We start from the raw sequence: 27,939 nt of genomic DNA on the forward strand, positions 1-27,939 counted from the left end.
CGCATTCTCACTTGGTGTGCATGTCTGGATTTCTTGAAGAACATTCTACAATCTGATATTACATCCCCAGATAATGAATTATGTGCATTTGCACTTCAAGAAAAAGCAAAAAAAAAAAAAAGATCTGGGTTAATATGCATTGGATTTTGCAGTTATGGGTTTATAACACGGGTGTAATTGACCAATTTTGATTCCACTCAATCCATACTTGAATCCACATGCTTGTCACTTTTAACTCTCATTTACTCCCTATTTAATCGGAATTCAAATAACATACCTATTTATGTGAATTCCAAGGTCGTAAGTATTTGATATGAATGGATATATCCGATATATATCAGATTTTAGAATGATAATGTGACATGATAAAAAATAATAATAATAAGAGTATTTGAAAAATTCCCCAGCATCAATCACTATTGGTGTGTATCAGCATGCAAGATTCATCCACGGTTGGTCTCCATTTCGCGGCTTCGTCCTTTGCGGTTATAGTACTGATAGATGATATAAAGACAACCCTTTTCACTGATTTTTCCTTGGAGCATAACTTGAAGAGTTTTAAAGTCCCTCTTGAGTATATTTGATTGAACATATCCATCTTCATATAATAGTCACATGATATGGCATGTTAATGAATTTTAAAGAATCTCAACTGTAGAGGAAAAAGTAGTCAATCGTCAGAAATAATGATACTTTAAGATAATATATAAACAGTAGGATAGAGTTAGTCAATTAACTAAATTATAAAGGTAGTTTAATAAATTTTCACTTTTTACCAAAAATCTAAATCTATGACATAAAAAAATTATGATATGGGAAGAGTTTTGACCAATCAAAATCCATCGATGAATTTTAATAAATAACATCTGATTGACTATCACATTTATGATTCCAATTGATTGGTCAGAAGTTTTTCAAATATCACATCTTTTCCAATATCATCAACATCTTCAAAAAATGATAGAAATTGGAATGGCAAAAAGATAAACGAGTTCCACTATGATATAAAAAAGATATGATATTTAAAAAACTTCTAATCAATCAACTATAATCATAAATAATCATAAATGCAGTAATCAATCAAATGTTATTTATCAAAATTCATGATTGAGTTTTCATTGCTCAACTCTGTTCCATACCATATCTTTTTCACATCATAGATTTTCCGGAGTGAGACGGAAAGAAACCATTTCGAGTCAGGTTTCTACTACTGCTACGATGTCGGACAAATCCCCATATTGTCGATCGCCTATTACCACAACTGGGCTTGGCGCAATGCAAGTCATGAGAGCAGTTTGCAACCCCAGAATAATTAGAGCATTTCTGATCGTTATCAGAGAAGAGACCATTAGACTGGGGTTTGGCGCGCAATTGAGTTAGACGACGTCAGATTGGGGCTAGAGCCAAACGAGCGAGCAAGCGAGCGGAGGCAGGGAGCGAACGAGGCAAAGACTGAGTGAGACAGGGGAGTGTGTACCAACACTGGTGGATGGTGGTGGACAACCGTCCCTGGTGGATAGTGGAACAGGGGAGAGCGAAAAAAACAAGAGAGAGAGAGAGAGACTGAGCGTTGGGAGAACCCAGCATAAATTGTTTGAAGATAGCCATGGTTTCTATACCCCTTCTGCGATCTATGTGATCGATTCCATGGAAACCCAACTTCCTCGAATCGTCCCTCCACTCGCACTCCATGTTTCATCAACATCTGGACCAACTGCACTTGTCGGTCGATGGTTACGTTCTCGCCATGCCCTCTCACTATAACCCTTCCTATAGATCCAACCTTTGCATTGTGACTCCCTCTAACCATGGGATTACAGTATTCATTGTCTCGGTCAGCGTCCAATGGCAATGCCAACTCCCATATTAGATCTGTCACCGATAACGGTAGAATCTGATCGCCGGAAATTTCCACCTAAAAATCTGTTCGTTCGACCCCACCAAACAAGGGCTGGTCCAAAATAGTCCCCTGGATTTTCACTGTTGAGGACATTGGCAAAGAGACAAAGAGGACAGATTCTGAGGTAGGGTGAAGCATTCCTCGGCCAGAGAAGGGGAAGAAACAAGGAGGACAGAGCGGAAGTTGAACCTGAGGAACGAAATCAGGCCATATCGGTTTGAAATATGAGGTAGAGTTTGGTAGGGTTTTGTTTTCTGATAATCCATTTACAGGCATCCGAATCAAAGTTGAGGCAAGTTTCAATGGTTTCATCTGAAACGCATTTTAATCAGATGAGTTTATTTTGAAAATTTGAAGAATAGTGAAGGATAAATTTAACATTTCATTATTTATGCTTAACAACATAAGAGACCGATGAGACCTTCAAATGATGAGCGACGTTTTCTTTGCTTTGTTATATGCTTATACGATCTTGGTCACCTTTCTTTATATTCAAGTCTTATTTGGCTAGTGGTCACCAATTTCTTTGACCCAAAATAACCAAACCCAGAAGCAAAGACTACTTCTCAAGACTTCGTAAACTTCTTCTGCTTGTCTCCCGGATGTTAGTGACTATGTATCTGTTGCAGTTCACTAATATATTTCTTTTATCCATAAAAAAAAAAAAAAAAAAAAAAGTATAAAAGAAATTGTATTGATCTCAAATGTGGCTATTCCCTAGTTCCCTAGCTCAATACTCTTATAACAGCCTCAAGCTTCAAGCTAAACAAATTTGAGTTGAGGTCATCTTGGTTGTGGAAACAGGATGCCAAACTCTTGTATTTGTTTGGCACAAAAGAATATGTTCTAGAATAGGCCAGCGAAGGTTGCAGAGGCGTCTCCAACGACAATGAGATTTGGGCTGTGTGTCACTGCTGTAAAGAGCTCGGGAAAGAGGAGAAGTGAAGATAGAGGGAGAGAGAAAATGATAAAAGAAGCGGATTAATTATTTTTGATAAAATTATGTGGTCCAGGTCAATTTTTAAGGCTCAGTTGGGAATTAATATAAATATAAATATGTACAATACAAATACATACAAAATAATATAAAATATAAGGTTTTACACTCTACGAATTTGTATTTATACTCCTTCTAAATTGAGCCTAAACAAAGAGGACAGGGTGGCGTGTTCGACTCTCATTGAATTTTAGGGACAGACGATGTGATGAGCAGCCATTAACTACACCACTTGCTTGCAATGGAAGTCTTACCGATGGTTTGACTGTGTAGAAAAGATGCACTTGAAACTACCAACGGCTTTGTTTATACATTTTCTTACCTCTAGACAATTGTACAATTATCCACCAAGTTATACCATCGGGTTCATCTACCTACAAGATCCAATTAATAAATCTGCAAACTCAATATGATTATATTTAAAAATATATACATATATGTTCTTTGCTGTTTGCAAAACTAGAATATCAACAATACAATTCTGTAACTAATCCTTTGTCAGCAGGATGAGCCGCTTTCATATCAAATGGTTCATTTTCTTTTCTTTTTTTTTTTTGTTTTTTCTCATCTTCAGCTTCAATTGAGCATTTCCCCTCCAACTGGTGCTCGAGTAAGTTAAATCCTCCTCACCCATATGAAACTTTAATACCTAGCCCTTGAAAGTGTTCCCTCCAGTTGGGATGTTTCTTATTCAGTTCAGCAACATAACCAATTCTCAATTCCTTTAGTTGGGCACCGCCCAGGATCTCTGGCAGTGTGTTTAGCTTGGGGCAGAACAACATAGTAAACTTCTGGAGGCATGGCATAAGCTCTCCTCCCAACTTCAATTTCACTTCTTCTAAGTTGGGCATGCTACTGATGTATAGTAATTTCAACCTAGGGAAGAGGCCCCTGCTCCAACCCTCTCTCTCACCACTACCATTATCAATTCCAAAAAATTCATAGCTCATATTTATCACATCTTCCATTCCACTAACATTCAGTTCCTCAAGAAAAGGTAGCTTCCCTATAGTAGAAGGAAGTTGTGTACATTTCATGCATCCTTGAAGCTCCAGAGATAGCAAATTGGAGGACAAAAGAAATTCAGGATCCTTCGTCATCAACCAATTCTTAGGAAACTTAGCACTTGGGTACCAACGTATTTCCAATCTCTCCAGATTTGGATGTGGATTGAGATTTTCAAGAACATCTTCCATCCTCTTTTCTGTCAACCTATTCTCTCCATAGACACCATTAAAAAACAAGACTAGGCCACGGAGATGTGGTTTATTATGCAGTTCTGCCCGACTTGCCTCTTCCCCATCTGCAACATTCTTCAGGCCTTCAAATGTAAGTTCCCCTTGGAGGTATGTGAGGCCTTTTAGTTCATCAATTTTACAACCTCCTCCCTTAGCACCAGTATTAAGATCACCCACAACAAAATTACTTAATGTCCTCAAGGAGCTTAGTTTCCCAATTCCTTGAGGTTGGCAGCTTAGTTGATCAGTGCGGTCAATTTGAAGATGTCTCAGCTTCAACATTCTTCCGATTCCTTCAGGTAGTTTACAAAGATTCCAACAATGCTCAACTATCAAAGTCTGCAAATTATATAGATTGGATATTGTCTCTGGCAATTCCCTCAATTCCGCCCAAGACAAATCAAGGTACCTCAAATGTATCAGTTTGTCTACTTCACGCAGTTGCAGCTCTGTAAGCCCACTTTTGCTTAAATATATTCACAATTGATGTCGTCAAGCTGATATAATCATATTTCCCAGGATTCATTAAGACTTGGAATGTACGTAGGTTCTTCTTTGCCTTAAAAGTTGAAGTGGAAGGAAAAACTGAATCCATATTTCCACCATTTAAGATCAAAGTCAAATGGCGGGCCTTGCTTGAATTGAAGTCTTCTAGTTTAATATTAGTAGCAGAAACCACATAACAGTCATTCGTTGTGAGATATTGAGCCAAATCATGCAAGAGATCATGAATACTGTACATAGCTTTGTATTTCTCAGAGACATCTTGCAAGAAAGATGGATCACCAAGTTATTTAAGTATAACTCTCCTGTCATATCTGGATTACTTGTTCTTCTCCCCATGGAACTTTCATCTAGAAAACCCTGTGCCATCCATAGATTGATTAGTTTCTCTTTCTCTATTTTGTGATCCTTGGGAAAAATGGCACAATATAAGAAACATCGTTTCATATGCGAAGGCAAATCGTAATAGCTGAGCAACAGTGAGGGTAAGATCTCCTTTTCAACTTCTTGTAATTCCCATATTTCACTTTCCAATACATCTTGCCAATCTTGAATTGTTGGTTTCCTAAAGCGCAAGAGACCTCCTAAGGTTTTTGCTGAGAGAGGTACACCTTTACACTTATTTGCTATTTTCCAGCCAATTCTTTCCAATTTCTCAGACTTCTCTCCTGAAAATGCTATGCTGCTCAACAATCTCCAACAGTCCTCATCAGATAACTTTCCTAAATTGTAGGTGTCTGCTTTACCCATCATTTTTGCAACTTTCTCATTGCGTGTGGTGACCACAATTCGACTTTTTCTAGCACCATGATTAAGGGAAAAATGAAATGGCTCCCAATCCCTGGAGTCCTCAGTCCAAACATCATCCAACACAAGAAGAAAGTCTCTTCCTTCAATTGATTTGCTCAATTGATGGTGCAAATCTGGCCATGAAATATTGTTCTCTACTTGCTCACCCATTCCTGTAATGATCTCCTTGGCGATCCTTACCTTATCAAAAGGCTCAGATACACATACCCACACTCTCTTCTCGAAGTGGGTTTTCACCCTATCATCACTGAAGACCAGTTGAGCAAGAGTTGTCTTGCCTAGGCCCCCCATACCAACTATGGAGATGATGGGGACTTCTTCTGGTTGACTACTGTCACTCAACACCTTGCTTCGTATAATTTCTCTCTCCCTATCACGACCAAATATTTTCGATTCATCAATTTCATAGCTGGTTTCTAATCTTATTACTTCCTTCCATCTCCTTTCATCACTGTTTGTGTTACTTGCAAGGCCAAATGTATCTTTCTTAGTTGCAATCTCATTTAGTCTCTCTTTTATTGTTTCTATCCTATGACCAATGTCATGGCGCAAACCTATTTGCTTAAAACAGACGCAAGAGCAGAACAAGTTGAAGATACATACTGTTTTCTTGGCCCTCAAGTGACCGTCAACATCATCAAGCATTTGTATTTGTGATTTGAGGATTCCAGTGCTCCATTCATCCAACACATCGTCCATGTCATAGGCTACATCTTTCAGATCTTCTAGCCAAAGCTTTACCAAGTTGTCCATTACTTGCTTCTTCTCGGCATCTTTAAGCACGGCTTGGATGGTCGCCAGTGTACGAGAGAGGTTCTCAACCTCCTTCTCGACGCCCACGATCAGTCTTACTTCTTGTTCGATCTCTTGTTGGATAACAGAGGCTAATTTCTCCAAGAGAGTGGATACAAGAGCGTCAGCCATATTTGGTGATGATCAAGCCGCAGGGAAGAGGCCAAGAATGATGGAGAAACAAAACTACGAAAGTGTTGGATGCAAGCATGCTCAAATCTTTCCATTGAGATAGACTTTACAACGTCCAAGAAATGAGGTCATTGGATTTGGAAGTCAATATACGCGTAAGTCATAACTAATTAATTTTAGGGAGAATAACTGTCAGCCCACACTCAGAATTCTTAACCAGAGTAGAATTCAAAATTCTGCAGTGGAGTATAATACATTTTTTCATTATTTTTTTTGTTGATGTGGACCAGTCATCTAACCTTTCAAAGCTTACCTAGAGAGAATGTAAAGGACAGACTTTCTCTCTGTGCTCTCAACTCTTCTTTCAGTGAGAAATGAGAATGTAAAGGATGACTAGTGCATAAATTAAGGATTAAAAAATGGTTTCGTAATAATCAAGCAATAGAAAAGCCTAATGGGCCATGAATTTCAAGACCTGCTCGGCTGCTGCTGTGTTTGAACGGCATGGCCTTTTGGCCCTTTTCATATAAAATTCATGCAACTCCCCCGTTCGCCAAGGGGCATTTACAACATGGATCGGATTAAATCATGTTCATATACCCGTTTTTTGTTGGTTTGGGGTCTCTTAAAGATCCACGTTGCTAATGAATTAATCTGCTGGTTCCATCAAAACATGGATCTCATATGATTCGTACATGGACAGGATATGGATCATCCATGGGATCCAAAGCCTTTACTAACATTAGGTTCGGGTTGGAGTCACTTTGGTTCATGTTAAACCAGACTCATACCGGCCCATACGTTGACACCTAAAAACATGTATTTGATGTAATTTTAAACCGGTCTAAGAACCAGGTATCTTGAGACTATTTTGGCTGTCGGTTCATTCCCTACCTATCTGATGATGATGATCAGTTTGTTTGTTGTTTGCAGTACAAAATTCATTGAGTGGAAGTTTTTTTATTCACGAACCTGGAAAAGACTTGCATTAATAACTGGAAGCACCATCAAGACTTGCATATTGTATCAGGGCCTCGTCACCATTCTTGATCTTGATCGTCTCTTTTTTTTCAGCCCTCTATTTCTTCATGTTTTCTTCCTAGTAATGGCGATTGCAGATGCAAATTCGTCATCTTCATACTTTCTTCATCTTCCTAGTAATTGTGATGCTTGTGTCTTGCCCATTCAATGGCGAAATTTTCATAAACAAAACAAATTTTGTTTTGTTGATGGAACTTTGGTTCATTCTCCACAATCATCACCTCAAGAAGATGCGCTTGGATGACGTGCAGTTCCATGGTAGTCTCTTGGCTATTCAACTCTCTGGCCAAAGAACTCCATGGAAGCCTTGTATTTATAGATACCGTTGATGAATTTTGGAGAGAATTGGAAGAGCGATTCTCTCAAGCAAATGTGCCGGAAATACACCAACTCAAGCGGGATTTGGCACTCCTCCAACCAAGAAAACCCGTCGATCAAAATTTATTTCACAAGATTCAAATAATATATATATATATATATATATATATATATATATATATCAAAATATATTTAAAATATTATGTGTAATTTAATTTTTTTATTTATTTTAAGTAAATTCATTTTTTAAGAAAAATACTGTTATCTAAAAAAATAATAAGGATTCAGGTTCCCATGGGAAACTCATCCTTGTGGGGGATCAGGGATGGATGACAAATTTTATCACCGGTGGGGATCAGAGATGGAGATGGGGTTAATTTTAGAATCAGGGTCGGGAATGGAAAATATGATCCCCATCCTGTTGCCATTCCTAGTGGTTGTAGCAGAATCCTACCTACATTTGGGTTGGAAGGGTTTAAGCGTTTAGGGGATGGGCTACCCCTTTCTATAGCCCCTTGGAGCAAAAGAAACATGGTGGCATATATATATATATATATATATATATATGAAGGTTTTGAGTAAAAATCATATTAGAAGTGGGCTGTTCAAAATTTCAAAGATATGGTGAGAAGTGGGAATCTCCAATTCTCAATCCATTCCTAAAATACAATAAAAAATGCTACAACAGTTATTCATAACCCCACCAACACGTCTCTTTTGAGCTTCGATGAATTCGCCGACCACTGGTGATCATTTATGCGTGGCATCCGACGGTTGGGACCGTCATACCATCTGTGTGGATGGAGATGCCGGTGGTCGACTATCAGCAAACATGGGGAAGGTTTTTTTTTAATCTTATACTATATAGCCGCCCACCGACACATCTCTTTTGAGTATAGATGAGATCATCGACCACCAGGTAAATCAATTACGTTTGGCTACTCAACCTCCTTGGGTGCCTAACCTTGGCACTCCTAAACAAACATTCCTTGCGGGGCGGCCCTGGTTAATGGCTAGCATGGCTACCAGGGTTCCTCATGGACGCACACATGCTCATGGGGATAGTGCATAGATCGGCACTACGTTACCGACACTCAAGGGAGGCTTGGCATGCGGGCCTGGCTCAAGCATGACCATTCACCACACCAGCCCCTTGCCTAAACTGAATGAGCTATCACGTTGCCCATAGTACACGGGTGTGTTCCGGCCCAGCGGTTGCCTATCAACATGGCACACAGGTGCCCATCATCATCGACATACAGGAGTCCCTTCACATTGGCGCCAAGTCGCCTCACATCATGGCCTTCCCCCTTTAGCACGTAAGCGGCGTCTCCCATGGACCAACTAAAGTCAGCCGAGTGCCCCGGCCATGCGACTTGAGATCATGATCCAATGTTACTGACTTTGGTAGAGCCATCTCATCAGGCAACTCCTAGCCTCGCATCACACAAAGGCTTATCCTGACCTATCTTGACCTAGACGCCGCACGAGCTTCTTCCGGTGTAGAACTACCCGTGACAGGTGGCCAAGACCGTTATACCATCGAAGTGGATGAAGCTTCCGGTGGTCTAAGTTTCAGGCAAATAGGGGATTTATTTTTCTTTACACGCAACCACCAACTATTTAAATAATCTCTAATGACATAAACAATCGCCGGAGATCATTTATGTTAGTCCGTCAGTGACCAAGGTCATACAAGGTTGTTTATGGCACCAGTGGTCGAGTGTCGCACTTAGCGGTGGTTGAGTGGTGGTCGAGTTTCGCAATGACAATTGTCTAAGAAGACAACCGTGCAACTTTGAATAGTGGGCCCCATATTATCGTAAGTTAACAAAATTACAATTTGTACCTTCTCAAAGATAAATGTAATTAAACCTTAATTAAATAATCAATTTTTATAAACTGTAATTCATAATCATAATAATATCATTAATGTTTATTCAAAGTGGGCCCATAATAATTACTGAATACACTAATTAAACCTTAAATAAGAATGAATATTTATTAATAGTAATTAAAAATGTTAATCCAAATTATTAATGTTTATTCATAAATGCAAAATATGAATTAATAAATCTATTATATAATAATTATACTCATTGGAAAAAATATTTTAAGTAAATATTTAAATAATTACACATTTAGATAATATTATTACTATATAAAATTTAAATTAAATATTAAAATAAATTAATAATAAGAATAATAAAAATAATAAGAATGGTTAAATTAAAGTAATAAACGGTTCAAGTTGAATTTAATGATCATATAGTTGTGTCGGTTGGACATATAATGGTGTATTTGATTTCCGAGAAACTGATGGGAAAGGAAGCATATTTGAATAATATTCTTTTTTTGTGTGTGTGTTCATTTCAAATAAAAACCCAGGAAAGGAAAGGAAACACAGGGATGCGGGTTACCAAAAATTGGTAAGCGGGGTCGCACTAATTTGGTGAGACCCTACTGAGAAAGGAAAAAAGGCGAGAAAATTTTGTCAAAAGCCCTCTCACAAACATTGTCGCCTCCCTTCTTCTCGTCCAATGGTCACATCTCCAACGTTCACATCGGACGATAAGTGTAGTTCCGACACTATCTCTTCATTCTTGTTCTTTTTTATACCATTTTTCTCCTGTTCCATTTGATGGGTGGCTATCGTAATCTCACCGCCGGCTCCATCCATCATTGGTCATCTAAATCTCACTGTCGGCATTCTCGGCGAAGGTAGGCTTAGATCTAGCATGATTGAACCATATCTAGCTTCTAACTGGATAGTCATTTGAGTTTATTCGCACGATGTCCAGATCTGGATTCTGGAATATGGTTGTTCTAGATCTGAGATTTTGTGTTGTTCTTTGTTGTTTTTTTCCTTTAGGTAATCACAAAAGAACAAAGCATTAGATTTCGACTTTAGGTAATAGGTCATATCAAATCTAATATTTCTTTCACTACCCTGTTTTTTTTAGATTTTTTTCTTTTACACTTCACCAATTTGGAATAAACTTGAATGAGTGTTAACTTAATCATTTTCTATATATGTTGATCTCAGAATCTTGCATGAATGCAAAATTCATGCATTCTTGTTCTCATTCTTGTTCCCCAAATATTTCACTATCCTGTTTTTTTAAGGTTTTTTCTTTGTAATAATAATTTCACCAATTTGGAATAAACTTGCATGAACGCTTGCTCTTTGAACTTGGTAACTTAATCAGTTTATATTATGTTGATCTCGGAATCTTCATGCTGAAATCAAACATATATGAGTTTATTATGGATTGTATGGATTGACTATTCTTGTTCTAATTTCTTATGGGGATTGATTATTTTCTAGAGGATTTACCACTTATGTTTAACACTTATGGGGATTGATTATGGATTGACTATTCTTTCTTTAGTGCTGCTGTTAATAGTTGTGGGTATTGGTTCAAGCCTAATACAAGTTATTTTCAAGCATTCATCTTGCTTGAATGCTGTATGTTTATAAAAGGAATCGTAGGTTCAAGTCTAATTCAAGTTGGGTTTCAAGATCCTAATGTGGCTGGATCTAATTCAATTACAGCCCTACCCTTTGGTTAATTAAGTGCACCTAGCATTTCTTTGAAATAAACATATCATCTTTCTGTTTAAGCCAAATCATTTGAAATAAATAAATCATTTCCTAGTTCATGCATCCTATATCAATAAATAGTTGTTTATCTTTCTTCTTCTTTATTATATCATCCATTTTTTATATTCTCATAGATGGATGATGAAACGTTGACTACAATCGTTGGAGCTGCAACTAGTGGAGTTGTAGTTGCATTGACCATTGTTCAAGAGTGGTTAGACTATATTGATAGGGAATCTTCCGTTAACCAAGACTTGTAACAACAAGATCTACTAGATCTGTTGTATAGGGGGAGACATATTGATTGCTACTATCAATTAAAAATGGGTAAAGAAGCCTTCTACAAGCTTTGCAAAATTTTATGGGAGAACGGACGACTCCACAATACATTGAGGACTAGTGTAGAAGAACAAGTTGATAGATTCTTGAATACTTTAGCACATAATGTTAGGAATAGGACTATGGGATTTCACTTTAGTAGATCGGGTGAGATAGTTAGTCACCATTTCAACTTGGTGTTAAATGCAGTTCTCAATTTAGAAGATAAATACCTGGTTCAGCCAAGTGGCACAGACACACCACCTAAGATTAGAAACCAACAAGACTTTTAGCTATATTTTAAGGTCATTGTGGTGTTAATTTGTAATATATCTAAATTTAGGTGATGAATCATATAATAAATACAAACGGTATGACTTGCTTGGTAGGATTGTGTTAGGACAATTGACAAGACACATATACCTGTAAAAGGTCCACTGTCAAATGTAGCTACATTCCGTAGTCGGAAGTCCTAACCCACACAAAATATTCTTGTTGCATGTTCATTTAACTTGCTTTTCACATATGTTTTACCTTGATGGGAGCGAGTTGCATCAAATTCCCACATGCTAAATAGTGCATTGACAAGGGAACACAAACTACAAGTCCCAAAAGGTACTACTACATATCCATGGGGTCAATTCAAATGCAAATGTGGAAATTGGTATCTAACCACTTTCTTGTATTTTACACAGGTAAATATTACCTGGTAGATACGAGTTTTGCTCTCAAGGTTGGGTTCTTAGCCCCATATCGAAGCACAAGATACCATTTGAAGGAATGGGGTTTGCATCAACCTAAGAACCCCAAAGAGTTGTTTAACCTCCATCATGCCTCACTTCGAAATGCAGTTGAGCAGATTTTTGGGGTCCTTAAGAAACGTTTTCCACTCCTAATTTCCGAGCAACACTACCCATTCAAAACATAAGTCAATATTGTGTCTGCATTTTGCATATTACATAATCATGTAATGGGAGTGGACCCGTATGATCAAATCATGTCTCAGTATGATCGCGAGGTAACTGAAGGTGTGGATGTTGATATAGATGATGGGGCAGAGCCAGATGATGTGTTTGATGACACTCATGTGTCTCATCCATCTCAACGCATTGGCAGAAATGAGTCTGTGAGAGAAGGACACCGTCTTAGAGAGAAGATAGCTAACCAAATGTGGGCAGACTACCAAGTGACTCGATCGAGACACCGTCATTAAACATCCTTTTTTTTTACCTTCACATGTACTTTGTTTGACTTCATTATGCAGATGTAATCTTGGTTAAAGTGCTACTATCTATGGTTGTTTGCTTGACTTGGGTGTTTCATAAACCTTTGTGGTATTAACTTTAACATGGGTGGTGTTGTTTGATTTCGAATGAAAGACCTTGATTTATGTGTATGGTTGAATGTCTCAAATGTTACTATGCTTTGATTGAATTGTCAGATATGTTGATTGTTTGGTGTGAATCAGATATGGGTACTTGAGATATTGTTGAATATCTCAGATATGTTGATTGTATTAGATGTATAACTTGAGATGTTGATTGTTTGGTGCGAATCAGATATGGATACACGGTCCAGTGAAACTGATGGAAGAATGAGTAAGTCTAACATGAGCTGGACTGCTGAGATAGACAATACACTGATTGACACTCAAGTAGAGCAGGCCACACTTGGCTATAAAGTTGATAAAAGTTTTAAAGCCCCGGCATGCAATGCGGATACAAAGTCGATTAGTGATAAGTTTGGAGTGGAATGCAATCACAATCACATTAGAAATAGAATGAAGACAATAAAGAAGACTTTCACTACCATTTCAAAAATTATCAATTCAAGTGGATTTTCGTGGAATGACTTAGCCAAGACAATTGATGTAGAACCCCGTGTTTGGGCAAAGTATATCTAGGTAAACTTTAATATGGTATGTAAGCTTATTACTAAAATATGTAAGATAGATACAACCTTATTAGGTTGATCTGTAATGAATGAACAGGGGCACCCAAAAGCTAAGCAATTTAGGAGGAAGTCCATCCCCAACTATGACTAGTTTTCCATAGTGTGTGGGAATGATCAAGTTACTAGATCTGCAACATTCACTGCTAGATAAATGAATAGGCATGAGGCAATGCCCATGAATGAAACAAGTATGCCAATGATGCAGGAACCAGTGTTTGATGAGGCTGATGAGGGTGACAATGTTGGTTATTCCAACCTTCAAGCCAAGACACCAGAGGAGGGTAGTTTAGTTGAGAAAAAGGGGTTAGGGAAGAGGAAGTCATACGTAGTTGCAGTTGCTGAGGAGGTCCATGAGACCACAGTAAGCATTAAGACACTAGCATTTGCTATTGAAAAGGGGATTGGGTTGTTGAGGAAGGAAAAGATTTACGATGATGTACTTAGTTTGGGGGATCATAACCCCACCTTTGTCATAAAAGCAATCACTACTTGTTAGAATCTGAAAACCGGGCAATAACATTTTATGTATTGGCTCCGGGGTTGAGGAAGGCCTGGTTAGACATGAAGTTGGGCTTGAGTGACTAAATTTAAAATTTTCCATGACTAAACATGTATTTTGGAAACATTGTTCAGCTTAAACTTGACATGATTGAGCCTTTTTTTTTTTAATTTTGAAACACTATTGAACTGAACCTTTGTTTGATGGGGTAATCTTAATGTTTTGGGAATTGAATCATTGAAAATTTTTGATGATGAAAAACATGATAAATATTTGTTTATCTTAAAACGCTTGATTTGAACTGGTGTTGAATTGTGTGGCTAGCAGGTTAAAATCTAATTTTATGGGATCTAATAGCTCTTGTGCATGGATGAGAGAATGATTAATTGGATGGCGGAATTTAAACAGGTTTCCTTGATCTATTATGATATGTTATGTGGACAGGTTGGCAGGTGTTCATCTATTAGATCTTGAATGAATGATTTATAGGTTATAATTCGTTCTAAGAATGAATTTCTTGCATGAATGAATAGGTTTTGAATAGGTGAATAGGTGTTTAGTTTGCTTATTAACTAGTTAAATCCAAGTGCATTGACAAGCTTTAAATGGTTCTGATGAATGTGTTAAGTGGTTTCTTACACTAAATGGATTTAAACAGGTATTAATGGCCAAATATTATGTTGTCTTCAAAGGTTGTTGCCCTGGAGTGTACTTTAAATGGGCAGAGTGCACCGCACAGGTACACCGATTTAGCAAAGCAATTTATTGCTCATACACTACATATGAAGAATCTATACACCAATTCTGTATGTATCAAAGCAAAGTTTCCACACCAAATAGTCTACATCAACTTAAATCCAAGGAAGGATGCTCTTCCACACAAGATAATGCTTCAAACAACAAATCAATGGAAAAAACTAGGCTAGAATGGTTCATTATTAGTTTTCTTGCGATCAGCTTAGTAGCTATGATTATCTTATATTATATGAAATGAGAACCAATATGTAATGCAAGCAAGTATTGTACACAATATGGAACATGATAGTTATCATTTTGTCAAATGTGATTGCAATATCTTATATGCACCTCATTGTTGTCACATGGCAAATTTACTCGACCATGCAATGTTATTGAAGGTGAGAAAGGATGATAAACTTGGTTTAATGTGTTTCCTGCTAAGTTTCTTAGAAAGCAAACACAGGAAAATGAATTTCGATCATATTGTTTCTCGGGAAACAAACACCAGATGCAACAATGGGAAAAAAACATATTCCTTTCTTGGCAACCAAATAGACCATAATGTGGACCCATAGACTGTATGGTTGTCTTAAAAAAAAGCAGTTTATAAACAGCAATAATAAATGTTAATAGAAATATATATATACGGTCATTTCCAAAAGAATCCGTTAAACCATGGTTTACACTTTACATTAACACGTCTTATGATAACATGCAAATCTTAGGCCCTGTTCGGTTTGCAAGAATGGGGGCCTAGAATCCGAATTAAAATGGTTTATTCTGATTCCAACTGTTTGGTTGGACAGAATTGGAATTCCATTCCATTCCTGCTGGAATGGCATTCCCCCATTTAAGGGAATGGTCATTCCCTGCCCCTGCCTTGGGAATGAAATATGATTCCTATTGATTCTGACTTCCATTCTAATTCCTGTCTGAACCAAACAGACTAAAGGAATAGACCATTCAGATTCCAATTCCGATTCTAATTACGACTGCAAACCGAACAGACTAAACACACATCTTAAATTTGCCTTTTCAGATAATCTTGCCTGCCACATCCTTAAATTAACAAATTTTGTTTATATAACCAACATTAATTGGAAAAGAAAAGATTATCACACAAAGTTGGGCTCTCCAGATTGCGAAGGAGCGCGTGCAATTTTAGTGCATTTTATTTTTTGCTAAAGTTCAAGTTAAAATTATATAAATACAGTATAGTAGTAAGTTGATTGCCCTCGTGCTGTGCATCCTTTCCAACATCCTCAGATCTGCAATTATGTGGATGTGCTCTTTCAAGCTCCCCAGACAAGTGGATGGACCTACGTCTCCAAATCCAAAACTAGAGGCGGTCTCAGTTTATCTGCCAGGATCAGTGACTAGAGCCTCAGAACTCAGAAGAGTCAGGTAAGCTGGGATTCCATCTACACGTGCTTAATCCTTCAAGTAAACAGGAAGAGGAATGCAGGCTCACAAGGCTGACAGCTCAACTTCCTGAGTGCATGGACGATATGCTATGAAAGTACTATCATTGGAGAAAGAACCAGGGTTGAAGCATGTAATTCCTGTATATTTGAATGCTTTCTGCTCACTTCTGTCACCTAATACAATCTGCACAAAAAATCTAGCAATAAATCTTGAAGTTCAAACATATATATTAAGACCTGTTCATGGACCATGCTCAACCTTAGCTTTTGCCAAAATTTGAACTGACTAGCCCAAAACAGTGTAAAACCGAGCCCAAATCCTGGCTTGTGTATGTGTGTTGGTAAATAGAAGAAAACAAGGCTGCACAAAATGGGTACTAGCCCTTCCCCAAAAATCACAAAAGCAAATACAACTGAAAATCAATTCAACCTCTCATAATCAACACTACTACCCCTATGCCCTGCATTGGAGAGCCAGTCAGAAGCAGCAGCATAGGATTCTCTAAAAAGGCGAGAAAAGCAAATATTTAGCCCATCTCTATAACTAATAACACAGCCTCCTGAGCACAAGGTGTAAGTGAGTGTTGTACAGAATTTTTTATATGTTTTCATTCTGTGTATTATGTTACATGATAAAATGGTTACCCCGCTTTTACAAATAGCATTTTAATTATAAAAAATGGCTTAAATACAAAAGCATAAGAGATGTAAGTAACTTGTATAAAGCACAATAGACCATATGCCCCATAAGCCTCTGGGAAGCAGCCAGGAAGCAATCACCACTATGCTGGAGGTGTATGCCTCAAGGGTCTGCATTCTTCTAGGCTGTGCCTCCAGGCATTTTCTTAGCACCTCGCCTAGATACATGCCTCCAGCACTTTTTAAAACACTGATAACATCTTCAAATCTGGATATAAAACTCAGGTCTTAGCCAAGTCAAGCAAACTTGTCCCAGATCATGTTGAGAAAATATGGATGGCACCAAGGAGGGACAAGATGAATACAATGCTGCAACTCCAAATAAGAGTAAGTCATTGATGAAAGATAAAATCTTAAGTTTTAATTCTCTACTTCAAAACATTTAATCGGGTAAGATATGCTGCCTCAGGTTTTCCAGCATCACCTTTAGAATCAACAAGGAGTGAGAAGACTCATTTTCCTGTTGATACAATTTCATTAAATTTTAAACTTTTCTATAAGGTTGCAATCGAATTGAGCTCTAGTCAAATAGTTTGGGCTCAAATTTGATTAGGCAAGATTCAAGTTTGATTCTAATCAAGCTCAAATCGAGTTCAAACCTAGGGGTAAGCTTGAGCTCATCCAATAAAAGGTTTGGCACGAAAGCTCGTGAGCGTGGCTCGATTAGCATACATACATACATACATAAGAATATACTGTATATTCTATATAAAAATATATATTTATATTCTATATAATATAAAAATATACTGTACATTATAAAAAAATATCATATATATAAAATATACAAATATATTTATTTTTGAGCTTTCAAGCCGAACTCGGGCTCATTGAATACTTAACCAAGCTCAAGCCGGAAAATATAGTTCGAATCGAATTCAAGCTCAAAACTCCAACCTAGTAGTATTTTAGTCAAGCTGAGCCGAGACATGACAAAGTTCAGTTCAACTTGATTGCACCCCTACTTTTCTCTATCTACAGAAAATTGGGTTGCTTAGTAGTTAATGTTTGTCTGCGTCAGGGGTTGCAAAGGTGAACAGCTTACAAACATTGCTTAAAATGAGGAACAATTAGCATCACAGTGATTTGATGATGACATATGGGCTTCCAATTAGTTAGGTGCTTGGGTTATTATTTGTTTCTTTATTACGCCTTTCGTTCTTATTGAGATATTGGGCCTTCATTTTTAATTTGTTATTGCTGCCACCCTATCAGGTGTATCTATGTCATATTTCCTTGTATTTTAACAGTAAATATATAAGATGGTGAGTCAGCATAGAGGCTTCCATGATTCTTTCTCCTCTTCCTCTCTTCTCTTCTCTTTTCTGTTCTATATTTACTATTTATTCCCTGGTTATTGCTGCTTTTAAATCAAATTATTGAAGTTTGTTGCTGGTTTGTTTGACAAATGCATAGTTTCCAAGGTGCCAAGGCGAGTCTAGGTAACAGGGGGGCACCTTGTCACCTAATTACCTAAGTGATGGATTTTTTCAAGTGAAAAACATGTATCCTATGGTAGTTCCCTAGGTTCCATAACCATATATCCTTAGTAACTATCTATAATTTTCATAAGAAAAGTAAAAACTTCATGTTAATGTATTAAAAAAAAACATATTCATGAGAAGAAAAGAAAATTCAAAAAATATAGGGGCTGAACCCTTATTTTTTATAGGAAAAGAAGAAAAGAAAAGGAGGAAGAAGATGTAGACCAAATTTTAAGATAATCCTTACTGGTTCAGGCTTTGAAGTCCTTGAGTGTGTGTGTGTGTGTGGTTACACAAGTAATTACACCCCCAGAATAAAGTTGGTAAGTTATCCAATCAGTGTGATACATAGATGGGCTTTTGCACCAGTTTCTATGGTGTAAAGGTCCTTGAAGTTTTCTAATTCATTAAACCAAGATCTTCAAAATGCTTTGAAATATCAAGCAGAAAAAGAATGCCAAAGTTATCTTAAGATTCTTTCAGACTAAATAGGAGACAGTTCAGATTGTTCCAACCATATGGTCAAGTTAGTATTTGACCTATAACATATCCTACCTATGACCATCATATACAGTGAGCTTGCATGCTCATATAGTGAGCTTTCAATAATTCCACTTCTCAAGAAAACACAACTTGCCTAATTTGAGAAGCCAAATGGTCAACAGTGTGCTTACTGTCAGGCAATTGGCCCAGACTATGTCAAGGCATCAAGGTGATTCTAGGAGACAGTGAGAACCTAGACATTTATAGGCAATAAATTAGTTTCCTAATTTTACATGCCATCCAGCATGCATATAAATTGAAAAAATAGAAATGCTCTTCACAATAACATTAATTTTCCTCTCAAAATATGGCAACCCATTATTTGTAAATAAAATAGCATTTTAAATCAATTAACTTTAATTTTTCAAACACAACAAAACAGTATTTAATAGAGAAATTTGTCATATGATATATGACATAATGTATTAGTGCACATAGTGATAATGTTACAATAAGGCATCCACTTTATTATTTATGTCACCTAGGCAAGTTGCTAGTTGCCTAGACAGGGGCCTTTTTTATATAAGCCATGATGACATTCAAGCAAGGTACCCAAGCAAGGGTTGCTTGTTACCTAGGAAATGCCTAAACAGAAACCTATGCAACACCTTGACAACTATGTTTCAAACAATTCTAAACATAACAAATGATATGTTGGTGTAGAAGTTACCGTATGTGGAGTAGGATACAAGCGGAGGCAGTGGTCATAGTTCCAAATAATGGGTTGCACAGTTAGGGGAAGGGGACAGAGATGACTTTGATGAGTAATGGTAGCAACAAGCTGCAAATGAATTCAAAAGGCTCATTAGCTAAAAACCATCTTCTAAAATCCATAAAGCCAATTTTCAGGAAAAGAATAATAAAAGCTGACATCAGAAAGTTAATACTTACATGCTCGAAAGGATCACTGGTTTCTTCTGTTGAGGGTGGAATCAAACAGGCACGCCGCATTCTATAAAGCAAATCTTGGCGGAAAAATACAATTTCTTGGGTATAAAACTTGATTCTGATTTACAACATGAAAATTTGAAACCATGTTATATTATATACAGCATTGTTGTCAGCAATATGTATGTTAAAATAATTTAGTTGTTGGTGTTAGGGTCTGTTTGGCTAGTTAAAGTGTTTTTTTATTTCGTTTTTTACTTCTGTTATGTCTGTTATTGTACTCAGGGGCACAAGGATCTTTTCCCTTGTTATTTCTGTCGCCCTATATATATTATAATAAAGGGTGGCGCCGCCAGCACTGTTACATTGCAAATTCCTTCTCTTCTCTTCTCTTCCTCTTATTTCTGGCCGGCTATACTGTCAAGATGGTATCAGAGCCGGAATACTGACTAAAGAGAGCAAATCGAACAACCTTTACTGAGAGAACAGATCGAACAGACTTGCTGAACCAGGGCGGAACAGAGATCTGAATCTGGACTGAGGAAAACAGCTCTACAACTGGTACAGTTCTTCCGTTTTCTCTTCTTTACCCTCCTTGGTCGTGTACCAAGTGAAAACCAAATGAATCTGGGCTGCTGAATGCTGTCGGATCTGTATACCTCTATTTTTTTTGGATCGTGTGATCCTGTTCATGTGTTAAGACGACTGTAGGTCAAGGATGACTTGTCATCTCAATAATTTGACTTGATTATAAGTGATAAGGATCTCTCCTGCTGATTAATGGCTTTAGACATTCTTGAAGGCTGGTAGGTTGGGACTGTTAAAACCGTACAGGTCTGAAATCTGCCGAATATTGCCTCTGTTTTGTCCTGAATTTGGTACTGTTTGTGCTCAGCCTGTTTTTAAACCCAAGTGTGTGGGTGTGGACTGAGTGGAGCATTGTTTTGTGGAGTAAGGAGGGGTGCTAAGTCCGGTGTTTGGGACTGATTATCTGTTTTGACCATGTCGTCTGATAATTCTGCTACTTCAGAGATTTTAGGGAGCCACAATGGAGTGAGTGGGGGAATGGATATGAGTTTTCCCATGGCTGTTATTCCCTTTGATGGTCTGAACTACCTTGAGTGGTCTAGGGGAATAAAACTCTACATCACTGCTAGGGGGAAAATAGGATACATCAATGGGAGAGTGAAGGAACCGAGGTATGGAAGTGTTGAATATGATAGGTGGAACCAAGAGAATAGTATGGTGATGTCTTGACTCTTGGTTTCCATGCTGCCACAAGTAATGAAGACTTATGTGGGCTGAAACTGCTTGTGAGATATGGGAACAAGCGAAATCCACCTATTCAGAGCAGAGACACTATGCCAAGATATATCAACTGCAAGCTGAATCCTCTACTTACAAGCAGGGGGAGAAGAGTCTCTCGATGTACTATTCTGATTTGCATCGATATGGAAAGAACTTGATCACTATCAGAATGTGAATTGGAAGTGTGATGAAGATGCAAAGGCATATAAGTCACTTGTATCTCAGCAACGAGTTTTTGCCTTCCTCCTAGGGCTGAATCCTTCGTATGAGTCCATCAGGGTGCAGATCTTGGGTAGTAAAGACTTGCCATCAGTTCAGGAGGTGTATGCCTTGGTGCAATCAGAAGAGAGTAGAAGAAGTGTGATGAATGATGTAGAAGGGGAGTCAGTTGCCCTAGCTGTCTGGGGAAATTCAGATACAAATGTCGGAGGTGGTTTTAAAAAAGGTGACTCTCAGAAAAAAACTGATGATAAAAGCAAACTTTGGTGCACTCACTACCAGAAGACACGACACACGAGAGATACATGTTGGGATCTCCATGGAAAACCTAAATGGGCACAGGATTTGGGTAAGAAGTCAACACCTGATCAGGGCAAGAAACCAGGCCAACAGAATCAAAAAAGGTATAACTCAGCCAATATGGCGTCAACAGAGACTAGTCCTTTGGTAACTCAGGAGAGGCATCCTAGTTCTGACCCTAAGGAAGATATTATCAACTCCTTACGTGAACATTTGGAATTGTATGGTAGGACTCTCCGCCAGATGGATTCTGGTCCTACTCCCTCTACCCTGTTTGCGTCTACATCAGGTAATGCTGCCACAGCCTTCCATGTGTCATCTCCTACCACTGATTCTCCTTGGATTATTGACTCTAGAGCCTCAAACCACATGACCGGTAAGTCAAATTTGTTTCAGACATATAACCTTCTCTCTAGGAGAGATAAGGTAAGACTAGCTAATGGTTCTTTTTCTACCATAGCTGGCCGAGGTACCATACCTCTCCCACTTGGCCTTACCCTTCCTAATGTACTGCATGTTCCAAAATTACATATTAATTTGTTGTCCATTAGTAGTCTAACTCACTCCTTGAACTGCTCAGTCACTTTTTTTCCGTCTTCATGTGTGTTTCAGGATTTGGCCTCGGGGAAGACGATTGGTAGAGGAAGCATGGTGGATGATCTCTACGTGTTGGAGAATAATGTTGGTCTTGTGGCTACAGAGTCCATGAGTTCGTCAAGTGAGAGTCAAGCCTATTTATGGCATAGTCGTCTAGGTCATCTTTCTTTTGAGTCATTAAAAGTTATGTTACCAAAGTTGTTTGAGTCTTTGTCAGTGAGTCAGTTACAGTGTCAGACTTGTCAATTGAGTAACCATTGTAGAAGTTCTTTACCTCTGCGAAATAAAAGATCTGAATTTCCATTTCATATTGTTTATTCTGATGTTTGGGGCCATGTTACTCTACCTACTGAGGCTGGCTATAAGTACTTCATTACCTTGATTGATGATTATTCTAGATACACTTGGGTTTACCCTATGCAACCTCGAGATGAAGTGCCAAAAATTATGAAAGATTTTCAACGCATGGTGTTCACTCAATTCCAAACGAAAATCCATATCTTCCAATCAGACAATGCGAAGGAATATTTCCATAGTGATCTCAGGGAGTTTTTTGCTTCGAGTGGGTCACTTCAGCGAAGCTCTTGTGCCAGGACACCCCAACAAAATGGTGTGGCTGAACGGAAGAACCGCCACCTTCTCGAAGTAGCTCGTGGCTTATTAATTCATATGAATGTGCCAAAACGGTTTTGGATGGATGCAGTCTTGTGTGCTACACATATCATCAATCGCATGCCCTCTCGGCTACTAGAGTATAAAGCCCCAAATCAGCTTTTGTTCCCTACAGCCCCGTTGTCCACCATTCCAATGTGTGTTTTTGGGTGTCGTTGCTTTGTCTATAACCTATCCCCTACTCGCGGTAAGCTTGATCCTCAGGCTATTCCTTGTGTTTTTCCTGGTTACCCTTTATCTCAAAAGGGGTATCGCTGCTATGATCCCACCTCTCGCAAGTACTATGTCTCCATTGATGTATCCTTCTTTGAGAATCAACATTTTTTCTCGGTTTCTCCTCAGGGGAGAGTAGAGTTGAAGAGAAACAGGCGACTCAAACTCAACTACCTCCTTAAACCAATCCTCCTCCATCCCGGGTTTTTCATTGTCGCCATAAAAGCCAACAGAGTTCAAGAATCGTGGAACCTGACACTATGCAACCAACATCATCGGATTTACCCGAGGCAGATCCGTCTCATCAGCCAGGTACACTTGCTCCTGTTGATATGTATGTTCCTCTAAATGTTGATTCACCTGTCATCGATGATCTTAATATTCCTATTGCTAAGAGAAAGGGTGTTAGGTCTTGTACCACTAATCATCCTATCTCTAATTTTGTGTCCTATGATCATGTTTCACCTTCATACCGTGCCTTCCTCTCTTCTGTGGACAATGTCCCCGTTCCTAAGAATGTGGCAGAAGCTTTGTCTAAACCTGAATGGACAGATGCAATGCAGTAAGAAATTGATGCTTTACACAAAAATGGCACTTGGGAGTTGGTAGACCTTCCTGAAGGGAAGGAACCAGTGGGTTGCAAGTGGGTGTTCACAGTGAAACACAAGGCTGATGGAACTGTTGAAAGGTACAAGGCTAGACTGGTAGCAAGAGGCTTTACACAGGTATATGGAGTGGACTATGCAGAGACTTTTGCTCCAATAGCCAAGATGAACTCTATCAGGATTCTTCTTTCATTGGCAGCAAATCTTGACTGAGAACTTCACCAATCGGACATCAAAAATGCTTTCTTGAATGGTGACTTGGAAGAGGAAGTGTACATGACCCAACCCCCAAGGTTCTGTGCCAAAGGCAGTGAACAAAAGTTGTGCAGGTTAAAAAAATCTTTATATGGGTTGAAACAATCACCTCGGGCTTGGTTTAATAAGTTCCATTTAGCAATTCAACAGATGGGGTTCAAACAATGCCAATCAGATCATACTCTATTTGTGAAAAGAGGTGAAGGTAAAATTGCAGCCCTTATTGTGTATATGGATGACATAGTGATCACAGGAGATTAGGAGACTGAAATACGGAGACTAAAAAAAATTCTTAGCCACTCAATTTGAGGTGAAAGATCTAGGCCCCTTACATTACTTCCTTGGAATTGAAGTTGCCCGCTCTCACAAGGGCATCTTTATTTCCCAATGGAAATATGTACTGGATCTACTAGAAGATACAGGCAAGTTGGGGGTAAAACCAATTGATTCACCAATTGAATCTAATCATCATCTGGGAGACAGTTAGGGAGAGTTTTTGAAAGATGTGAAGAAGTTCCAGAGACTCGTGGGAAGACTTTTGTATTTGTCTATGACCAGGCCTGATATTGCCTATGCAGTGGGTATCCTTAGTCAATTCATGCACAACCCTAGGACAACTCACTTTGAAGCTGCAGAGATGATCTTGAGATACATCAAGAAGTTTCCCGGAGATGGTTTGTTGTTCCAGAAACATGGTCACTTAAAGGTGGAAGTATATACTGATGCAGATTGGGCAGGAGCAGTCAATGACCGAAAGTCTACTAGTGGGTATTGTGCCTTTGTATGAGGAAACCTGGTCACATGGAGAAGTAAAAAACAAAGTGTGGTAGCTAGATCTAGTGCTGAAGCAGAGTATAGAGCGATGGCTCATGGGGTTGCTGAAATCATGTGGATAAGAAATCTGTTAGGAGAACTGGGTTTCGCAGTGAGCAATCCTATGTCACTCTACTATGACAATAAAGCTGCCATCAATATTGCTGCTAATCCAGTCCTGCATGATAGGATGAAACACATTGAAGTGGACAAGCATTTTATCAGAGAGAAACTTGAAAATGGAGAAGTGTGTACACCATATGTCAACTCAGAAGAACAACTTGCAGATATCCTCACCAAAGGTCTTCATCATGTGCGACACAAAGATTTGTTTGACAAGTTGGGCATAATTGACATCTATGCTCCAACTTGAGGGGGATGTTAAAATAATTTAGTTGTTGGTGTTAGGGTCTGTTTGGATAGTTAAAGTCTTTTTTATTTCGTTTTATACTTCTGTTATGTTTGTTATTGTAGTCAGGGGCACAAGGGTCTTTTCCCTTGTTATTTCTGCCGCCGAATATATATTATAATAAAGGTTGGTGCCGCCAGCACTATTACATTGCAAATTCCTTCTCTTCTCTTCTCTCTTCTCTTCTCTCTTCTCTTTTCTCTCTTCTTCTTCTCTTCTCTTCTCTTCCTCTTATTTCTAGCCGGCTATACTGTCAAGAATGTATTAGCATGTTCTTTTCTTTTCCAGAAATTACCATGGTGAAAGCAGTGTGACACAGTTTTTATAATTTGTGAAACATGCACAAGTTGCATATATAAATAAGCAGATAACCATATTTATTGGTAGTCCATGTGACATAAGTTGGTTCAGCCTCAGCCCTGAGCTTGCTTCCAATTACTTCCTGAGTTTCTATCTGCGAATGTTTCTGTGACAGTATCCCCACTTAGTTCTCACCTCCATCGTTCTTAATCTTACCTTTCATCTGATGTCTTCCTTTTAACTTGTCTGTGAAGCTGTCTTTCCCATGTTGAACCTAGGTTAGAAAAGCCTTGCACTTTCTTGTATCTCTTCAGAACTAACTAATCCTGATGAGTTTGTTTTCCTTTCCAAATTCTGAATCCTTTCAAACCTGCATAATAACCCAGTGGGTGGTCCATCCTTTACTAACTGCCCTTCTTAAACCTTATCCTCCCCGTAAACCTAACTTATAGTCTCCCTCCCTGTTTTCCTCATGGCTTAAGCCAACCCCCTAATAGTGTTTCCCCTTAGTTCCCGCCTGTCAGTCTGTTCATTCACAACTCACAAGAGAACAACTCTCTACTCCTCAACCCCCTAACATGGTTCAAAGTATCGATATGCCTCTGCACATTGGCAGAGGCATATCAGTACTTTGGACCATGCGGAAATATGGTTTTTTTATTTTTTTTTAAACTTTGGTTTTTGGGTAGTTTAATACCCATATTTTTCATTAAAAAATAGTGGGGTCCCGAAACACCTGTAAACAGGCGTATCGGGACCCAAAAGATACAATACGATACACCCGATACGGGGTGTATCGTATCGATTTTTTGAACCTTGCCCCCTAATAGTGTTTCCCCCTTAGTTCCCACCCGTGAGTCTGTTTATTCACAAGAGAACAACTCTCTACTCCTAAGTGGGGCTAGATCTTCACATTCTACCTGGTTTTTCCATTTTATTTATCCTTGCAGGTGACTGTTTTCTTTTTGCTTGGCCTCAACTGAAGGAGAGATATAGAAGAAGAATCATCGATCCTCGCAAAGGAATGGCAGACCCTAAAGGAAAAGGAATTCTCAAGGAAGATCAGGACAAACAAGTGAGTCTGTGTTTGGCTCAGATGCTTGTAGAAAAAGTGATCATGAAAAGAAATCAAATGAAAATGGAAATGACCAAATTTACAAAAGAGAAGAATGTACTTGCACACCTCCTAAAAGGTAGAATCTTTCCACAACTCAAAGTATCAGCAGAGATTGTCGAGAAACATGCAAAAACAATCTGGAAATTGAAAAACCAGGTACATATCAAATTTATATAAGGTAGTCAGATCGAAATCTACTTCGAGGACAGTGATGAAAGAAAAAAAGGTGTTGGATGGTGGCCCTTGGTTCTATAGATCAAGTTGGTTTATGATATCCCCCTGGACATACAATGAAGACGGATCTATAGAAGAAGTTTACATCCAGAAAGTTTGGCTACAGCTGCACTTGATCCCAAGAGCAATAGTCAAGGACTCCAGATTTAAAGCTTTGAGCATGATGGCAAGAGACATAGTACCCAACCAACCTCCTATTCCTGCTGGATATTTAATACAAGGGCTATACACAAGAGTTCAAGTATTTATTGACATCAGGAAATCCCTGCTCACAGGACGTTCATAAATGTAGATGGGCGAGAAAAATGGGTAAGATACTGTTACGAAGCACTGACCAAGGTGTGTGCACACTGCAGACTGTTAGGCCATAGATGGTATAGATGTAAAAGAATTAATAAACCCCTGGAGGAAGCAAAAATAGAAATTGATAATACCGGGGGAATGGCTCAAGCATAGTTGTCGAGGCGACGCCTAGGTGACAAGGCGCCCTTGGAGGCTCACCTCACCTAATCACCAAGCAGTTTTCTATAGCATGTTATAAAAAACTTTTATATTCTTAATTTTTTTAGGTTATAATTATAAAATAGACATTTTTAAACTAAAATATTCATTTTGTTTGTTTATATACTAATTTCTTTTTATTATTTTCTTATTTGTTAAGGTTTAACCAACACAAACATTGCTAAATGCTGTATTGAACCCTCAAAGACTTCAAAACCTGAACCAATAAGTAAGGAAGAACATAAAATGTTGTCCAATCAACACATTTTCTTCTTTTTCTTTACTAATTTTGTGTGTTTATATACTAATTTCTTCTTCTTCCACCTTTTCTTTTCTTCTTTTCCTATAACAGAAATAGGGGTTCAGCCCCTATATTTTTTTTAATTTCTGTTCTTTCTTCTTTTTCTTCTCATGAATATGTTGGAATATGTTGATTTTCTATACTTAAACATGAAGTTCATACTTTTCTTATGAAAATTATGGAAATTTATTAAGGAAATATGATTATGGAACC

The 27,939-nt window shown here is 38.2% G+C and overlaps 1 protein-coding gene, 2 long non-coding RNA genes and 1 pseudogene across 9 annotated transcripts in view; 1 reads left to right on the forward strand and 3 right to left on the reverse strand.

Moving 5' to 3' along the window:
* Positions 1 to 307: 307 nt before the first annotated feature.
* LOC148855451 (uncharacterized) lies at positions 308 to 7,725 on the reverse strand. 2 transcript variants are annotated; one of them, XR_016112456.1, is made up of 2 exons: positions 7,346 to 7,725; positions 308 to 652 (listed from the first exon to the last, which is right to left on the reverse strand). It is a non-coding gene; the product is annotated as an uncharacterized LOC148855451 (long non-coding RNA). The 2 variants fall into 2 exon arrangements; XR_016112455.1 differs by lacking the exon at positions 7,346 to 7,725 and adding an exon at positions 1,140 to 2,582.
* Positions 3,294 to 6,635, reverse strand: LOC148855452 (disease resistance protein RGA2-like; annotated as a pseudogene). The gene has a single exon (XR_016112454.1). The product of XR_016112454.1 is annotated as a disease resistance protein RGA2-like (transcript).
* A 2,301-nt stretch (positions 7,726 to 10,026) lies between the features above and the next one.
* LOC148855453 (uncharacterized) lies at positions 10,027 to 15,191 on the forward strand. The gene is made up of 2 exons (XR_016112828.1): positions 10,027 to 10,453; positions 14,765 to 15,191. It is a non-coding gene; the product is annotated as an uncharacterized LOC148855453 (long non-coding RNA).
* A 672-nt stretch (positions 15,192 to 15,863) lies between these two features.
* DPB2 (DNA polymerase epsilon subunit B2) overlaps positions 15,864 to 27,939 on the reverse strand; it is a 32,376-nt gene continuing 20,300 nt past the window's right edge. For 3 of the 5 annotated variants that reach the window (XM_088984031.1, XM_088984032.1, XM_088984030.1), the window contains 3 exons: positions 19,886 to 20,000; positions 19,665 to 19,775; positions 15,864 to 16,452 (listed from right to left, as the gene is read on the reverse strand). In XM_088984031.1, the coding sequence (XP_088840157.1) occupies positions 16,312 to 16,452; positions 19,665 to 19,775; positions 19,886 to 20,000 (367 nt within the window). In that variant the 3' untranslated portion in view covers positions 15,864 to 16,311. Of the gene's footprint in view, positions 16,453 to 16,781; positions 17,277 to 19,664; positions 19,776 to 19,885; positions 20,001 to 27,939 lie in introns of those variants that run through there. The other 2 variants (XM_088984034.1, XM_088984033.1) reach the window with 1 other exon arrangement.

The sequence above is a fragment of the Nelumbo lutea genome, chromosome 4 (genome assembly GCF_056320005.1).
Source record: "Nelumbo lutea isolate HS-2025 chromosome 4, American lotus-T2T, whole genome shotgun sequence".
Taxonomy (NCBI): domain Eukaryota; kingdom Viridiplantae; phylum Streptophyta; class Magnoliopsida; order Proteales; family Nelumbonaceae; genus Nelumbo; species Nelumbo lutea.